Here is a 15,470-nt window from a genome sequence, read left to right on the forward strand (position 1 = left end):
AAAGGAAAAGATTTTTAAACATGCTGTCAAACTCAGTCAATACTGGAAGTTTCATTTTAGGGCAAGGTCCAGTTCTCAATCCCCCTCTCCCTTTCTCACATGATTAAAGAAAAAAATACTTAGAGCAATCAATGAAATGTCTTCTTGCTCCAGAGAGAACCGCAGAGAACTTCTACCATAGTTCTTCCCTCAAGACTGTGTGATTGATTCATGCCCTAGACCCTTTTCATCTATAAAGGGAAGTCAATTTAGAGCAAAGATTTCTACCTACATAGGTTCTTGAAATTTTCTGTTACATGCCTACGTGGGCCACTTCTATGTGTGCCTATTCTGTTCTGCACCCACTTAGGTATAGAAGTTCATCATCACTAAAATTCATTTAATCAATGTCCATCATTTTCCCGAAAGAAAAGTTCAAGAAGTGATTTTCATCTCCTAACGTCATCTAATGCTTATGATGTGTAACAGAGCATTCTGCAACATTTTGAAGATTAACTCACCAATGGCAGTGACAATTTTGCTGTGTTTTCACATCCTGCAAACAAAATACTTGCACATTTAGTCCAGAATTGTTACTTTAAAGCATTTTAATGATACAATATATAAAGCTTTATCAAAAAAGCTCTAGTTTTGTTTAAACTAACTTTATTGAGAAATGCTTTTAAAACCCTAGAAAGCCCGTCAAAAATGTAAAATTGAAAACAAAATATTCAAGCTTCGTGACATTTCAACATATTGAAAGCAAGAAAATAGTAAGTTATTCATAATTCATAATAAGAGTAATAAATTTAGCTGCATACAACTTACCCAGCAAACCTGGTTAAATTACCATAGGTAGAAAACATATAACAGCATCTGAGAATTTGGAAGATGGGTTACCTGCCTGAAAAATAATCACTCATGCATGAGAACTTGTACCAGTTAACTATTTACATTACAGTAGAAAAAACACTTTTTTTGGCTCACATTCCTTCCTCATCATACAGATTTGTCACAATTCTAGAAGTTAAGCCTTTACTGCAGAATGATTTGGTAAAGATTGTCAGACTTCTTGTGTTCCCAACACTGTCACCATCCTGATAGATCTACTTATCTTGCATGGATTACACTGTTTCTGACCTAAAAAAACAAATTTGTACACAAATCAAAACAATGCGGAATTTAATTTTTAATTCAGCAGTGGGTTCTCATTCTGGAGGTGACAAAATGATACTTAAACACAACATTAATCAAAGCGAGTCCTGGCCCATAATCAACAATCTCAAGCACTGGGCTATTTCAAATAAACGCTTTCATCTCTGACAATGACTTTTAGAACAAGCCTGTTTGTTTTTCCTATTACTTACTCTCTCTAAATGAGTCACCCTTCCATGAAGTCTGATGTGACGATAACATCTTGTTTCTCTACATAGTGCAGCACCTTTTAGTTCTATAGCATGTGAAAGCCTTAACTTCAAAGCACAGCACAGACTGTTCAAATACATTATTTCGCTGGGCAGCGTAACATTGCCTAAGCCTAATTAACGCTTGTATAATGCTTTGAAGATTTACAAAAGTTAACTGACTAGTAACAGTATTGAACTAATACCAAAACTGGATAGTGAAATACTTCCTACTGAAGTGGGTGTGGAAAACATTCTAAGTTATACCAAGCATTACTACAGCTCCAAAAACATTAATTACCCTAGGTGGGGGCTAAGGAGGGAAGGGGAAAAGGATAATTTAAGTCCAGATCTTGCTACAGTAAGACTTATCTGCCTCTCAACCAAATGAAAATAGAGTCCAGCGTCTCTAGCTTAAGACTTAGTTTCAAAGAAATGAAAAAAATCTATTACAAGTATTAACCACATAGACAGCCTTAAACTAAATGTAATCTTTACCCAATTTAATATACCTATTATAAATCTTAACCCCATATATGTAAATCATAGTAGGTCTTCACATTCATAACTCAGGAAAATTTGTACAAGTATTATCAATCCTTACTTGAACGTTTGGTTCAGGCTGTGGGATAGAAGTCTTTATGATGTATTCTGTAGCTGACATTACAATAAATTACTTCCATGAGTTAAAAATCAAATGTCCTTCTCCAAGATACAAAGAAGCATCACCTTGCTGCACGTATCTACTCTTGACTATTCATGTTTACACTAGGCTTATCTATATATTAAAACCCATGCTTATCGGATACATGAATGATTAATGCATAGGACCAGACATAATAATGTAGCAGAGTCCTCACTCTCTTGGGTTCACAAATTATCCATATATGGGAGCTGCCATATCCAGCTGGATTCACTGTCTAATCATTTTGCTACAACACACAACTCTCCAAGTATTGGCTCAGTTGCATTACAGGACAGGACTGCAGAACAGAATCGCCTTCAATTCAAGCATTCACATGAATCTTTTCCTCTCCAGAAGTATACCGCCCTATGAACTTGTTACCCAGGAACCGGGATAACTAATTCCTTTGCCATTATTAAATTTTCAAGATTTCCAACCTCATCTCTGTAGGTATGTTTGAGTGTTTTCTTCTTTTTGGTTCTTTTGAAAAGGAACACGATTGCCTGCAAACCTTAAGCAGCCTCATTGATGATCCTTTTCATTAAGTTATACCCAACATACTCAGGTGTTACTCTAGTCACAGCTGACACGTTCACCAAGTATACCTTTAGCAAGTCCAAGGAACCAAAGAACCAGATTGCCCAATTTATCTGGGAGCAAAATCCATCTTAACAGTTGAAAGCATCCCACTGATGTGCACCCGCTACATCAGCTGCAAAATAAAACGTTACCATCTTAGATTAGTAGTGTAACACTGAAAGTAAATTTAACCACAGCATTCTTAAGTACTTACGTAATATTACGCTCCTCTCATATTGTTTTGTGTGCAGTTTACACAAAATTGCAACCCAATATTGGGAGACTAAAATTAGTTGTACATCTCTGAATAAGGGTTTTAATGTTCCACAATAATCATTAAGTAACTTTAATGCCCTTGATTTGGAACTATGTTTCAAAAGTACGAAAAGATTAACACAGGCATTATTACACAACATCCTCCTTAATGGAAGTACTTTTACAAAATCCAAAGAGCAACATTTATAGTTGTGGCTTTCAGAGACATTTTCTGTTCTTGCAGAAATTCCTTTCCAGCGATTCAATACCAAACACACACCTAACTACAGTTAAGTAGTAAAATTCGAATACCATTTTAAGTATTTGATGTCTATAATCATGAAGACACTCCCTTTGAAAGTAACTCAGTGTAGTAAATACAACTATATTCATTATCCACAACGTCATGCAGACATACAACTTTATTAAAGGAACAGAAAAGAAAACTTTGGCAAGAAAGTCACTTAGTGAAAGCACTCAGACTGTCAGAATAATTTGGAAAACCTACAGATAATCTCATCAACTCAACATTTAAGAAACAGACATCCTTACACATTTCTTCTGAGACAAAGTAACCATACAGTTCACTAACCAAACTTTTAAGATTCTGTACCAAAACTCAGTGATGCCATGAACTCGGAAATCTTTTGTCTTCACTGAACAGCTAGTACATGGAAGCATAACAGGAAAGCAATAAATACAAAAATTCTTAATTTTTTTCGAAAGACCGGCAAAGATTTTCCCCTCTGCAACTGGTAGAGTTACTTCTCATACTTCAGCTGGAATGGCTGAATAAGTAAAGCAGACTCAAAATTTAAACAAGACTACATATGTGAAATTAGTTCAACTGAAGACTAACATATATTATTTCCCTAGCCTCTACTGTGGTATTTCACTTTGACATATTTTCAGAGTAACAGTAGGCTACCTGATCTACAGGGTTTTTGTCCAACTTTCCAAGTCACGAAGGTCAGCTTATAAGAACACCTATACACAAAACGAAATTCCCAAGAGGAACGAGAGCAGGACAAGCCCAGAAATATTGTTACATGCTTGCAAACAACCCCAGTGAACAGCAATGCCATCCAACAGCACTCAGGTTGTAGAGACTTTGGTCACATGAAGTGTTCAGTGGGTCAAAGTAACAGCAGAGTTTAGTCTTTTTTTTCCTTTATAAATGCAACGAAGAAAGCAAACTATTCATTAAATATAAAAGCAGTTTTATAAAAACACATCAGAATTTTATTGCTTGAAGAATACAGCATATGAAAAAAGCACAAGAATGTCCAAAAGAAAGGTAACAACAATCCAAACATATTACACCATACATACCAGATGCAGTAAAATGTTATCCTGAATTCTGCATCAGAAAAGAAATGTGTGAAAATATACCTAATATTTAAAAGGAAAAATTTGTTTAAAATAGAAAGTGTGAAGGTGTTACAGTACAAATTAGAAGAGCCAACACTGCACATTAACATTGTATCACTAGACTAGTTTTTCCTACCTTTGGTACTTAAACCTTCACAGAAAACCACTTCCTTAGTCAAACCTTGCCTATTTCATATAGTAGCTATGAAAGGGTTTTTGTTTGCTTGTTTAAGTTAAATATTCCAACACATACTTTTCTGAGTTTTCACTGCCTGAATGCACTTAAGGAAGTGTTCACATTTAATCAATATGAAACTTAACGTATCTCACACTTAAATCAAATGCCACTATGTGACTGAGACCTGAATATATGCCAATTGTACCTTGTTCAGATCTTTATGTAAAAATGGGCACATCATTTTCTGTCTGCTTCCTTATGTAAACAGAGTGTTGCTGCCCTCCTCAAGAACTGTGACTGGAGAAACCTGCTGAGGACATAAGTTAAAATAAACAATCTGCATTGTTACAGAGCTATCAGATCATCTACAGCAGTATTCAAGTGGCTTTTCTAGTCTGCTCAGATTAGTGTACCAGAAGATATGCCAGTATTACTTCAAGTAACACATTAAAACTCAGTAATGGACACTACTGTGCTTTATTTCAACACAAAGAACAGCTGCTCATCCATTAATCAACAGAATTTTCAAATCAACTATCAAAAGGACTACTACATCATTTCTGTTCCATGTATTGCTGACCACTTCTGGGGAATGGTTTATCAAAAACCTGGACTTACCAACAAACAAATGTGAATGAAGAAAATGTTTACGTACAGCAAGGTATCTTAGTCATCTAGTGGCAATCTAATCTGGAAAATGTTAGCATTATGCCAACAACGACTAAACCAAGGTTAAATAAAATCCCTCTTTTATTGTAAGCATGCTCTTAGCTTCAGCTTTCATAGGCTTGAATGTTAATCATTCCCAGTTATAATCAGTGGAACTGGAACAATTCTGTTTTATCAAGTTCCAGCTTTAAATTTCAGCAACATGAATATATCCGGACTAAGCAATACCATCAACAACAGTTAACATTAAATTGGAGTGAAATAATAAGAGTTAGTTCTCCAAAATAGGCAGTCTTTGAAGTGAAATATTCAGTTAGGACTGTCAAAAGGATGTTATAATAAAACCATGGGTTTATTTTTTTCCACCCCTATACAAAAAATGACCGAATTTGTACAACTCCTATTAAACATACCTTTCCTAGCTTGATGAAAATGCATCATTTTCAAATTTTAACAAGTGTGGTCTTTGAGCATATATAATATTTATTGCCATACACATCCTCACTTTAAAAAGAACTAAGAATTCAGACTGTACTATGCTGAACTCACTTTTTTTTTCCATTAACAGATTATGTCTACCGTACCACTCCCCCAAAAAACAATTAAAAATTCTAAGTAAGATTTTATAGTTTAGTTAAAAGGGAAAAAATGCAAATGTGGATTTAGAGCTTTTTGTATAAATCTCGCTATATTTTATAAACTTGTTGTTTATTGTAACACTGTTTATTGATCAAATAAGTGACGCACTGCTATCTAAAATTTCCATATACACCATTAAAAATCCAAAGTTGATATGATACTGAACCTTAAATCTTCAAGAGTTCAAAAAAAGACAGTTTATACATGTACAGCACACAACAGCAGACACCCCTAGAATACCAATTGCCAGTCCATGATGCATACAAACTTACAGGTAAGCATTCATTTCACTGTTTTCATTGTGCAGGAAAAATATTTCTTAGTGAAGACGGAAACTCAGCTGGTGGATTTCAGATATCATCTTCATCATCTTCATCCTGAGAAGATCCTGCTTGATTGGATGCACTGGCTGAGGCAGCAGCAAGCTGTGCCTGTTGAGCTGCTTGTTGCATCTGTAGCCATTCCTGCTGTGCCAGTTCTGCTTGCTGTTGTCTAGCCTAAAGACATGAATTTAATTGTTAGGCCATACTGTAGCTTGTGAAGAATCTCTAGAACACCTCAGCTGTAAAAGCAGCTCTATCTGCACACCTGCAGATTCCTTCCGTATAATTTTTATTAATTGTACATACAAATAGAGGTACTTCTAAACATAGTTTTGTACCAAGATGTTTAGCTATATTCTCTTTTCCTCTCAAGAGGCCACTACTTGGAATATTTACACTTTCCAAGAACAAGAGGCAGGAGCTAGTCTACTCATGTTCCATTGTAAAGATTGTGCTATACAACTTACTAATGGAAAAATTAAGCAAGGCAAAGCAATGGAAAACTTAAGCTTCAATTTCAAGGCATCTTAACATTTAACCACCATTTAGAGATGGGAATAGCCTCACTTTGTTGATTACAAATACTAAAACTCACAATTATTAATTCATACAACTGTATCACACAGACACACATTATTACAAAAAAAAAAAAAAAGAAAGCCACTATCTTATTTGGCTAAGCAATCTTTGGAAAGCAGAGCAATCTAAGTTCTTCTCAAATAAATTTGTAAAGCAGAGCAATCTAAGTTCTTCTCAAATAAAGACACACACATTGAGGGTGTCTGTTACAGAAAGGTACAGTGCTTGTACTTAAAGGTACAAGACACTAACAAAACATTTCAAATAGTTCAAATGGTGCCCTCACATTTTTCCATTTACACTTTTTGCTTGCTGTTTGGCAACCACTTTTGATTTCAACAGTATACCAGCCCACTGCGTTAAATTTAAAACTTCAATTCCTGTTTTCAATGAACATTAGAAAAAAGTTCTTGAATTAAAAGCCCTTCAGTCGTCTTTATTCCCTCACTGAATTTTGATTTTTTTCACCAAAGCATAAACAAATCAGTTGCAGAATTCAAATGCTAAAAGATGATGCTTTGGAAAAAATTATCAAAACCAGTTTACCTATTCAAAATGTGAAAAATAACAGTCTTCCCATATTGCGTCACATTTCTTTCAGCCTGTTGAGCCCTTTCCAACAAGGATTTTTCAGTATTTCAAAGTTCAAGTGGCAGTCAAGTTACAAGGGGTGAAAAACAACTTAGGGCACTGAAAAGTTTTTAAAGTTTTAAACAAAGGAAGACATGAGCATCTGTGCACAGAGGCATAAATATTTATAACATGCAAGTAACAAGTTCCCTACTAACCTTGCTACAATTAAGTTTACTCTACATTAAGTGAGCTAATGCACATGCATGCACCAGTAATTGGAGACTCAGTACTTCAGTGCCTACCCTCACTGCCACATTTATATCACTTCCTTAGCCATTTCAAAAATGGAAAAAGAAAAATTCCATTGAGTTGTATTGTCTAAGAAACCTTAACAGCATCTGGTAAACTTAACTCATTTATTGGATAGGACATTTACATCACCTGCAACCTTTAGTAAGGAAGCCTCAAAAAAAAAAAAAAAAAAACACCTGCTGATGCCCTCACCTCCAAAGATATTTAGAGACACGCATGAACATCAGGATGAGCCATTCACTGACTTCAAATATTTACGAGCATCCAAGCTACAGATGTCAAACATTCATAACATTAACAGGCAATTATTTTAAAACTAGAGTAGGTATTTTCACCCTTCGGGAAGTCTGCATTAGTGTCCTGTTTTGGAATATTAACAAGATTAACACAAACAGGCACTTCGTAAGTATTTTCAAGAATAATTATAGTGCCTCCAACAGCATACAGCTACAGTCCAGTATTTTTGGAAAGTTAGACTGACATCTTTGAATTTAAGCATACATTTTCCATATTACTAAAGAATGTATACATTTTTAAGATTATTCATACCATCTTGTCAAAGCTGTATTAATTGCCTTACTTTACACATTGAGGCACGGTACTACAGAATTTAAAAAAGAACATACTTCAAGGGATCATGAAGCATGGCCTAAATAAGGTGGCAATGGTTTTATGTTACTCAGGAGCTAGTATTCCCTAAATACACTTTATCTTTGCTGTTTGTTCTTTTTTTTTTTTTATTTTTCAAACTATGCTAAGAGATTTAACAAAAAATAACTAAAAAAAAACATGGCAAATTTCCCTGTAAATTGCACCCTTAATTCAGAGGCAGCCATACTGATATTTGTAACATTAGCACAAAGAAAATTGGGCACATATGAATTTCTCATAATTAGTTCTATTAAAGCTGACAAGAGCCATGTGCAATGCTGAAATTTAACTGCCTAAAAATTCATCATGCAAACGAGGTTACCATAGTTGTCACCTAATCAGAGAAAAGTAATGGTTATTAAATGCTTCAGTAAGACAGTAAAGAAAGGGGAGAGGAAGTTGCAGTAATCAGACATGACAACTCAGTAAGAATTTTTCAGAGGAAATTAAAGCAAGCAAAATCAGAAAACAAGGCTCATGCTATGGGTAAGGGGAGAGAAAGCAAAGATTATTTTCACATCACTTAATTTAGAGAACCATCTTATTTTCAAATTAAGAATAGTAGAGAGAAAGATGGTGTAGAAAAATAAATACAATCGGGTTTTAGTCATTTAAACTCAGAAGTGTTCAGAAACTATCTGGGAAAGATGGAAAAGCAAAGACTGGGATAAAGGAGAACATGTGCAAAGGCACGCACAGTGTTTGTATGCAGTCTTCTGTGCTTGAATTGCCTCCTTAAAAATGTATGCATGAATTCACTCAAACAGAATCTTGCCAAGAGTAAAGATAAGAAAGGACAAATTAGAAGTTTTGAACAATCGTTTCTTTCAGAGCCAAAGAATTAATGTGCACGCTGTTTCTGGCCATCAGAAAGATATTTTCACTTTTTACATGATAAAAACTGGTAATTCCTACAACACCAGTTGCCATTTTTAATTTCCTCAGCCAAGTAATTCTTAACGTATTCTCTACAACAGAATGGAAATACCTGTAAGTAGCAGCAAAAAAAATCAAACACTAAAACTAGAGTATACATGTAAAATGTAATTGTTTGTATGTGTCAAATCAAAGAAACAACCAGAAGTAGCATCTTTTTTATTGGTTTTCCTTTCCCTAAATCAAACAGGCCAAGGAAATCAATAGTATCTCTGATGCCACAGAAATTGAAAAGGAAAAGGCATAATTCTGGAGGTGTGCAAGTTTTTGTGGCCTTAGGTCTACCATGTTAATTATTCCAACCTCATCTGTTTGAGTATTGCTTCACTTACTTTCGCAAATAATTCCTGTTGCTGCCTTAGAAGCTCTTCTTCCGGAATGCCGAGGTTTTCCAAGCGTGAACTGGCCTTTCTTCTCTTTAGTGCTACTGTTTTGCATTCTTGTAAGACTTCTTTTACTTCACTGATATAGGAGCCAAAACCCAAACTTTCTAGTGCTAGAAAGAAAAAAAACACATTCATCTTTTAGAAGGCTTTTGATAATAGATACCACTGTGTTTTTCTGAAAGACTTTTTTCTAAAAAAATAAGTTTGACCATTTTTCTCTTATCTGGTGAAAATCTATGTTTGTAAGAAGATCTGATGATATTCTCCCTTCCACTTCTCTTATGCAGTTTAAAAGTGCATGATTTCAGGCTAGAAATTTTAAGTTTTTAGTCAAGTGCAAGCAAAGACAACTTCACTTGCAGAGTATTCAGGACTTTGATGCATTTTTTCTAGAGAGAGGCATGATTCTTTTAAGACCTCTTTTAGATGTTCTACATATCAGAACCAAGTAGGAATTACAGAGCGAAGATGTTATTCCCATCTGAATCATTATCCACTAATCTCTGTGGAATTCTGTATTTCCATTTTTTCTGCAAGCCTTCCGTAAAGGTAAATTAGGTACCTGTAACAGAGCAGAAATGTAACACATGAAAAGCGACCACAGATCTTGGATTAATACAGACATGATATTACCACAGAACTAAAGCTTTTAACTCTCATCTCTGTGTATCTAAATTTATTTTCTGAATGCCCACGAACTAGAAGTGTACATTAAACATATGCAAAGTTACGTACAACTCCTTTTTATTTTTATAAACCTTTCATGTCTACATGAAAACAAACTCAGAAACTAAAACGCAGCATTTTAACCTGCCCAAAGAAACTTGAAATGCAGACATATACTGCAAAAACATATATTTAAAAAAAACAAAACGCAGAACTAACAGAAGATTAACAAATATAGACAGAACATGTGGTAAAAGGCATACTGCTTCTTGATTCACCATTTCTTGCCATATGCCTCCATGCATACACCCCCCCCAGTGGAACCTATTACAGACTATGCTAGAAATGTTACATAAACACCAATTACATCTGAAACAAGCCTCCATTTTATTATACCTTGTTCATTTCCAATGTTTATATAAATCTGAGTTTCTTATGGAACGTCAGTTATTTTAATATTTATCCTACTTTATTTCAATCTTGTCACACGCTATTCAAGAAATAACACTAACCTACAACACACAGCAGCAAACATACATAACTTTCTAAACCAACTCCTATTTACACTAACTCAGACTACATTCTAACATGAATTTTGTAAGCAGTCTTTTCCTACCCATAACTAAGGTGGCACGCCATTGTATCGCACACCTAAACAATAACCAAAGGCATTCTGTAAGCTCCTGGCTTCCGACCTGGGCCCGAAGAGGTGGTTAGCACGTTGTCTGCAGCCAGGCAGCACCACAGCTGTCTGGTCATGCAGAACTACCATTCTTTTAAGAGACTTGGCAAGCATTTGGCAAATGAGTTTACATAGTATGTATATTTCTTAAGAAAAATAAAATTAAAAGATGAACTGATTTAGAGATAATTAAATTACATTAGGCAGTATGCCAGGTCAGCCTCAGCCCACACAGATGCTGGAAACACTTTTTAAAGTTAGTCCACAGTTTGTGAGAATCACCAAAAGCCTTCTAGAAACTATTTAATACAGCCTCGGCAGAGAGGAGGGAAATGTGTTTCATTGTGCAGAACTGGTTAACTAAGCAGCCCATAAATATCAAAGAATTCAATTCTAATACATAAACAGCATATACGTTAAACCACTCAGACTCATAATGATTTTTCTTTTTAGTGTAAGAACCCTACAAGTCTAACTCCACTAAGATTAACTATCACAGCAAATACGTAAATGTTTATGAAAAGATCATCCACAGTGATCAGGCTTGTCAGTCTGCTGCAGAGTATGAGCAACAGCCCAACCTGAAGTGACCAGCAAGATGCAGGTTTTAATAGAAGCTTTACATGGAACTTACAGCAGCGAAACTACCAGAGAGAACTTAGTTACACATTGGATATCACACACGAGACAAAGATCCAGAAGAAAACGTGATATAACCATGATAAAATTGTACAATTGTTCAACATGGTCAAGATATGAAGAAACATTATAGAACAGAGGTCTGCTGCCTCAAAACTCCACTGGAAGCAAAACGACTTCAGAAATCCCTGTCTTGTTGAAACATCATGGCTTTATGGAGTACATGCATGGCAGGAACAAGCACCGCCTTATACCAAGGTGGTACTTGTACATGCGATAAGTTACTACTTTATCCAAGCTACTATTCCACCAAAATTTAGAATCTTTCTATTTCTAGAGTCTTAAAGACTGTCTAGCCAGATTGCTGAAAATTTGGTATCTTGCAGATGTTAGAATCATCACACCAAATTTAAAGCAGCATCTTTAAGGGGTAAGGGGAAGGAAACATTTACAAATACCAAATCACAACTGTCAACTCTCCAGTTTCCTCCCACTCTTAGAGATTGCAGGAACGTGCAGATCTGATTAAATAGTTAAGCATAATTAGTTCTACATTTGTTTTCAATACAATCAGGTCACTCATACCTGAGATTCTTACTCTTTATGCCCCTTTCATAAGAAAAATAGCTTCCAATGTGAAATTCCAAACCAAAACAGATTTTTGCATTAAATGCTGAAGTGAACGGTGTCAATAGCCTGATGGTCCATGAAGAGAAGAGCCTACCTTCCTGCAACGCAGTGCCTCGTAGACAAAAATAATCAAAGTAATCAGCTTCATAAAAATAGTGATCTAACACATTATTTTCAGAACTCAATGGAATTTCAGTTTCTCACAAGGAAATCTGCCTCATCATAACTCACAGAACTACCAAGTGCGGCTGTTTTCTGTGCCAGGTGGAAGTCCCCAACGGTGAGTTTCAGCAAGAGGCACAAAGACCATCTCCGCTTCAGCCTCACAGCCTTGATGCCTCTGGGCACTCCGCAGGGAAGCAGCTGCGCATTTTATCACTAGGAGCGCGTGCCTGGCATAGCCTGAGTCCATCTACAGAGTCAGACCTCCCAAGGGATGCAAGGAGCCTCTGCTTTCCTTTCTCTGTGCTGCTCGTAGGCACTGTGCCAGCCCTGTGTTTGCGCTACCACACAATGGAACATGGCATGGACTTCCTCCATCTGAATCAGAAGCTGCTGGCAGGGGGAAGAGTCCTAGCCCAGCCCGGGGCCACACAGCCACTTTCACTAGTGCAAAGGAAGGGGTGGTTTAAGTACCACTGCTGCCAAACCCGTAATTACAGCAACGGAGTTGCAGTTTCACACTACCTCTAACACTGCCCAGCAGCAGGGAGTCACCAGCTGCAAAGGGGTCTCTTTCCCCTTCCTGCTCCCCACCCAGCAACGGCTTGTTTACAGAACAGCCAGATCCATGATCTCACCCAACAGACCGTGGTCCCCATCCCGCCTCCAGCCCCTCCAAAAGCCACAGGGGCAGTCGGATCAGAGGTTGCTGGAGGCAGCTCCAGGGAGGGTGCAAAGAGACTCCTTTTGGCAGCAGCCAGTTAGCTGCAATGTGATACCCATTAGCCTCACTTCACCTGTAATGGAATTGGCTCACATAGTTAAGAGGACAGAGGCATCCTGATGACCACAAACATATTTCAATTACTGGCTTTGTTAGCATCACTGTCGTGAAGCTACACTAAAAGACAGTCAAAAGAGCAAGTACCTAGCATGTACGAAGATCAATAAAAGTGCTGAAATGCTGTCCCTATATACAGATCTCTGCTGTTTCCAAACCTAACAATCTAGATCCTCATACTTCACAGAAGTACCAGCTGCTAACTGACCAGCACCTGGCACAAGCTAGCAGCACACACACCTCCCCACAGGTGAGGACTGCAGTAAGTCCAGGTACAATAACTCCCACCTCCAGAAATACAACAAGAAGGTGCTGGAAGAAGTTTTCTTCAGCAGTATCTCAATAAAATGGAGAAATCTAGTCTGAAACAAACTTTTACTAAGTCAGATAACACAAAGACACAAGCTCAGCAAGATCCTCGGTTGGAGACCACCTGCCGATGATACGCACATAGACATTCTGATTTCAGTTTGTCTTCAAAATAAATAAAAAACAATAAACCTCTGACAGCAATAGGTTTTCTAAGAACCACATTTATTGAGCATAAAATACTGCCATACCGGAATTCTTTATTGTGCTCAACCTTAAAGACTACCTTTACCCCCATGTTAAGAACTGAGCTCCAAACTTTCAGAGATCACTTGAAAAAACTATCCCTGCATGGAGAAGCATCACACCCAAAGAACATTTCCATGTGAAGGCACCTGCTTGACTCTTCACTCTCTGAGCTTCTGTAACAGAGCTGCTTTGCTAAGCTTCCAGGTACACATCCTTTTTATTTAACATTAAAGCTCACCTAAATTCCATATCTTCTTCGCTGTTCATAGCCTTGTCAAGTACTTGAAACACTTCTGGTAAGCAAGCTGATAGAAATCAAGTTTTGTTTTGTCTGATTGTTTTAAAACAGAGAATCTAGCAGCCCATTACAAAATGAAACATTTTTTTTTATGACTGACACAAGACCTTCACAGTCCTGGAAATAGCTTTACTGCGAGTACTACAGATTACAGCTAATCCAGGCAGTGAAATGAAGCACCCTTTCACTATTATTGCTACAAGTTTGTTTGCAGCAGGCCCTGGCTTCAACCATCTTTGCTTAAAAAACAAAGCAAATGGTTTCGGACAAAAGATGTCTGCTGCAGACTTACCCATGAGGGAAGAAAACTCCCTAACTAGGGCAGAAATTAAAGAAAAAGTAAACAAGACACAAAGAGGAAATTTTAATTCAACAATGGGAAACAGAAGGCAACAGCTGAAAAAGATGCAAGGAAATATGTCTCATTTAAGTGCTCTCTCCATCAGATATGAATACTTGATGTTAAATGATCATACTTGGTGGGTAACCCTGGGGAAATATTTTACTCTTTGTAAGGTCCAGACAGGAATGCTCTGGGTTAGAAACCGGACCCCCCATATCCAATCGCGTCTCTTTTGTCAGTCTCCAATAACATTCAGTAAGTGCAGGTCTTGCTGTAAAATAAACCTGCACAGCCATTCCAATACGCAGACCTTATTTCACAGCTACAAAAAAGGTTTATGAATGTGGTGACTTCTCCCAAGGAATCACGGACTCCTCTGAATCACTAAACAAGGGCTGATGCCAAGCACGCTCACCACTCACTAGCCACACAAAGACAGCCTTCCCTCGCAATGCAAGAAGCCACAGAGGAGAACGCTGCGTGGGCCAGGAGTGCCCCGAAGCCCGACTGCCCAGCGGGGCTCACCTTGTATGACGTGCTCGGGGGATATGGTCTTCTTCTCGGACTTGTTGCAGATCTCGTTGGCCTCGGAGGAGATGAGGTGGATGAACTCCGTGCAGCAGTTTACCACCAGCTCCCGGGCGTCGTTCGCCACGCGGACGTTGGGCAGCGTCTCCTTGATCATCTTGTTGATGGCCGCCCGGGGGATGGTCAGGTCGTCATCGTTCCCCGACGAGGAGGCCATGCTGGCTGCCGCGCTCAGGGGCTCCCCCTCGCCTCCAGCGCGGGGGGACCCGGCGAGGGGCGGCGGGCGGGGAAGGGCCGGGGGCGGCGCTGGGCGAGCGGCGCGCGGCGGGCCGGGAGGCGCGGCGGGGCTCGGGGCTCAGCGCTCCTCCGGCCGCGGCGCCTGCCCCGGCCGCCTCCGCCACATCCTTCGGGGGCCGGCGGCGCCGCCTCAGGAGCGGCCGGCGGGCGGGGGCCGCACGACCACGCGGGCCCCGCTCCGCTGGGCAGGGCCGGGCCGGGCCGGGCCGAGCTGCGCTGCGCTGCGCGCCCCCGGCTGCGCTCCCCGGCGGCGGCGGCCGGGCCGGTGCTGAGGGCGGCCGCGAGGCGGAAACGGCCTGACTGCGGGC

The 15,470-nt window shown here is 38.6% G+C and overlaps 1 protein-coding gene across 1 annotated transcript; it reads right to left on the reverse strand.

Annotated features, from left to right (window-relative positions):
* Nucleotides 1-743: 743 nt before the first annotated feature.
* On the reverse strand, nt 744-15,462 carry DR1 (down-regulator of transcription 1). The gene is made up of 3 exons (XM_084291369.1): nt 14,863-15,462; nt 9,465-9,628; nt 744-6,255 (listed from the first exon to the last, which is right to left on the reverse strand). The coding sequence occupies exons 1-3, from the start codon at nt 15,080-15,082 to the stop codon at nt 6,109-6,111; spliced, it is 531 nt and encodes a 176-aa protein (XP_084147495.1). The 5' UTR covers nt 15,083-15,462; the 3' UTR covers nt 744-6,108.
* Between the last annotated feature and the right edge of the window lie 8 nt (nt 15,463-15,470).

The sequence above is a fragment of the Netta rufina genome, assembly GCF_964035555.1.
Source record: "Netta rufina genome assembly, chromosome: 8".
Classification (NCBI taxonomy): Eukaryota; Metazoa; Chordata; class Aves; order Anseriformes; family Anatidae; genus Netta; species Netta rufina.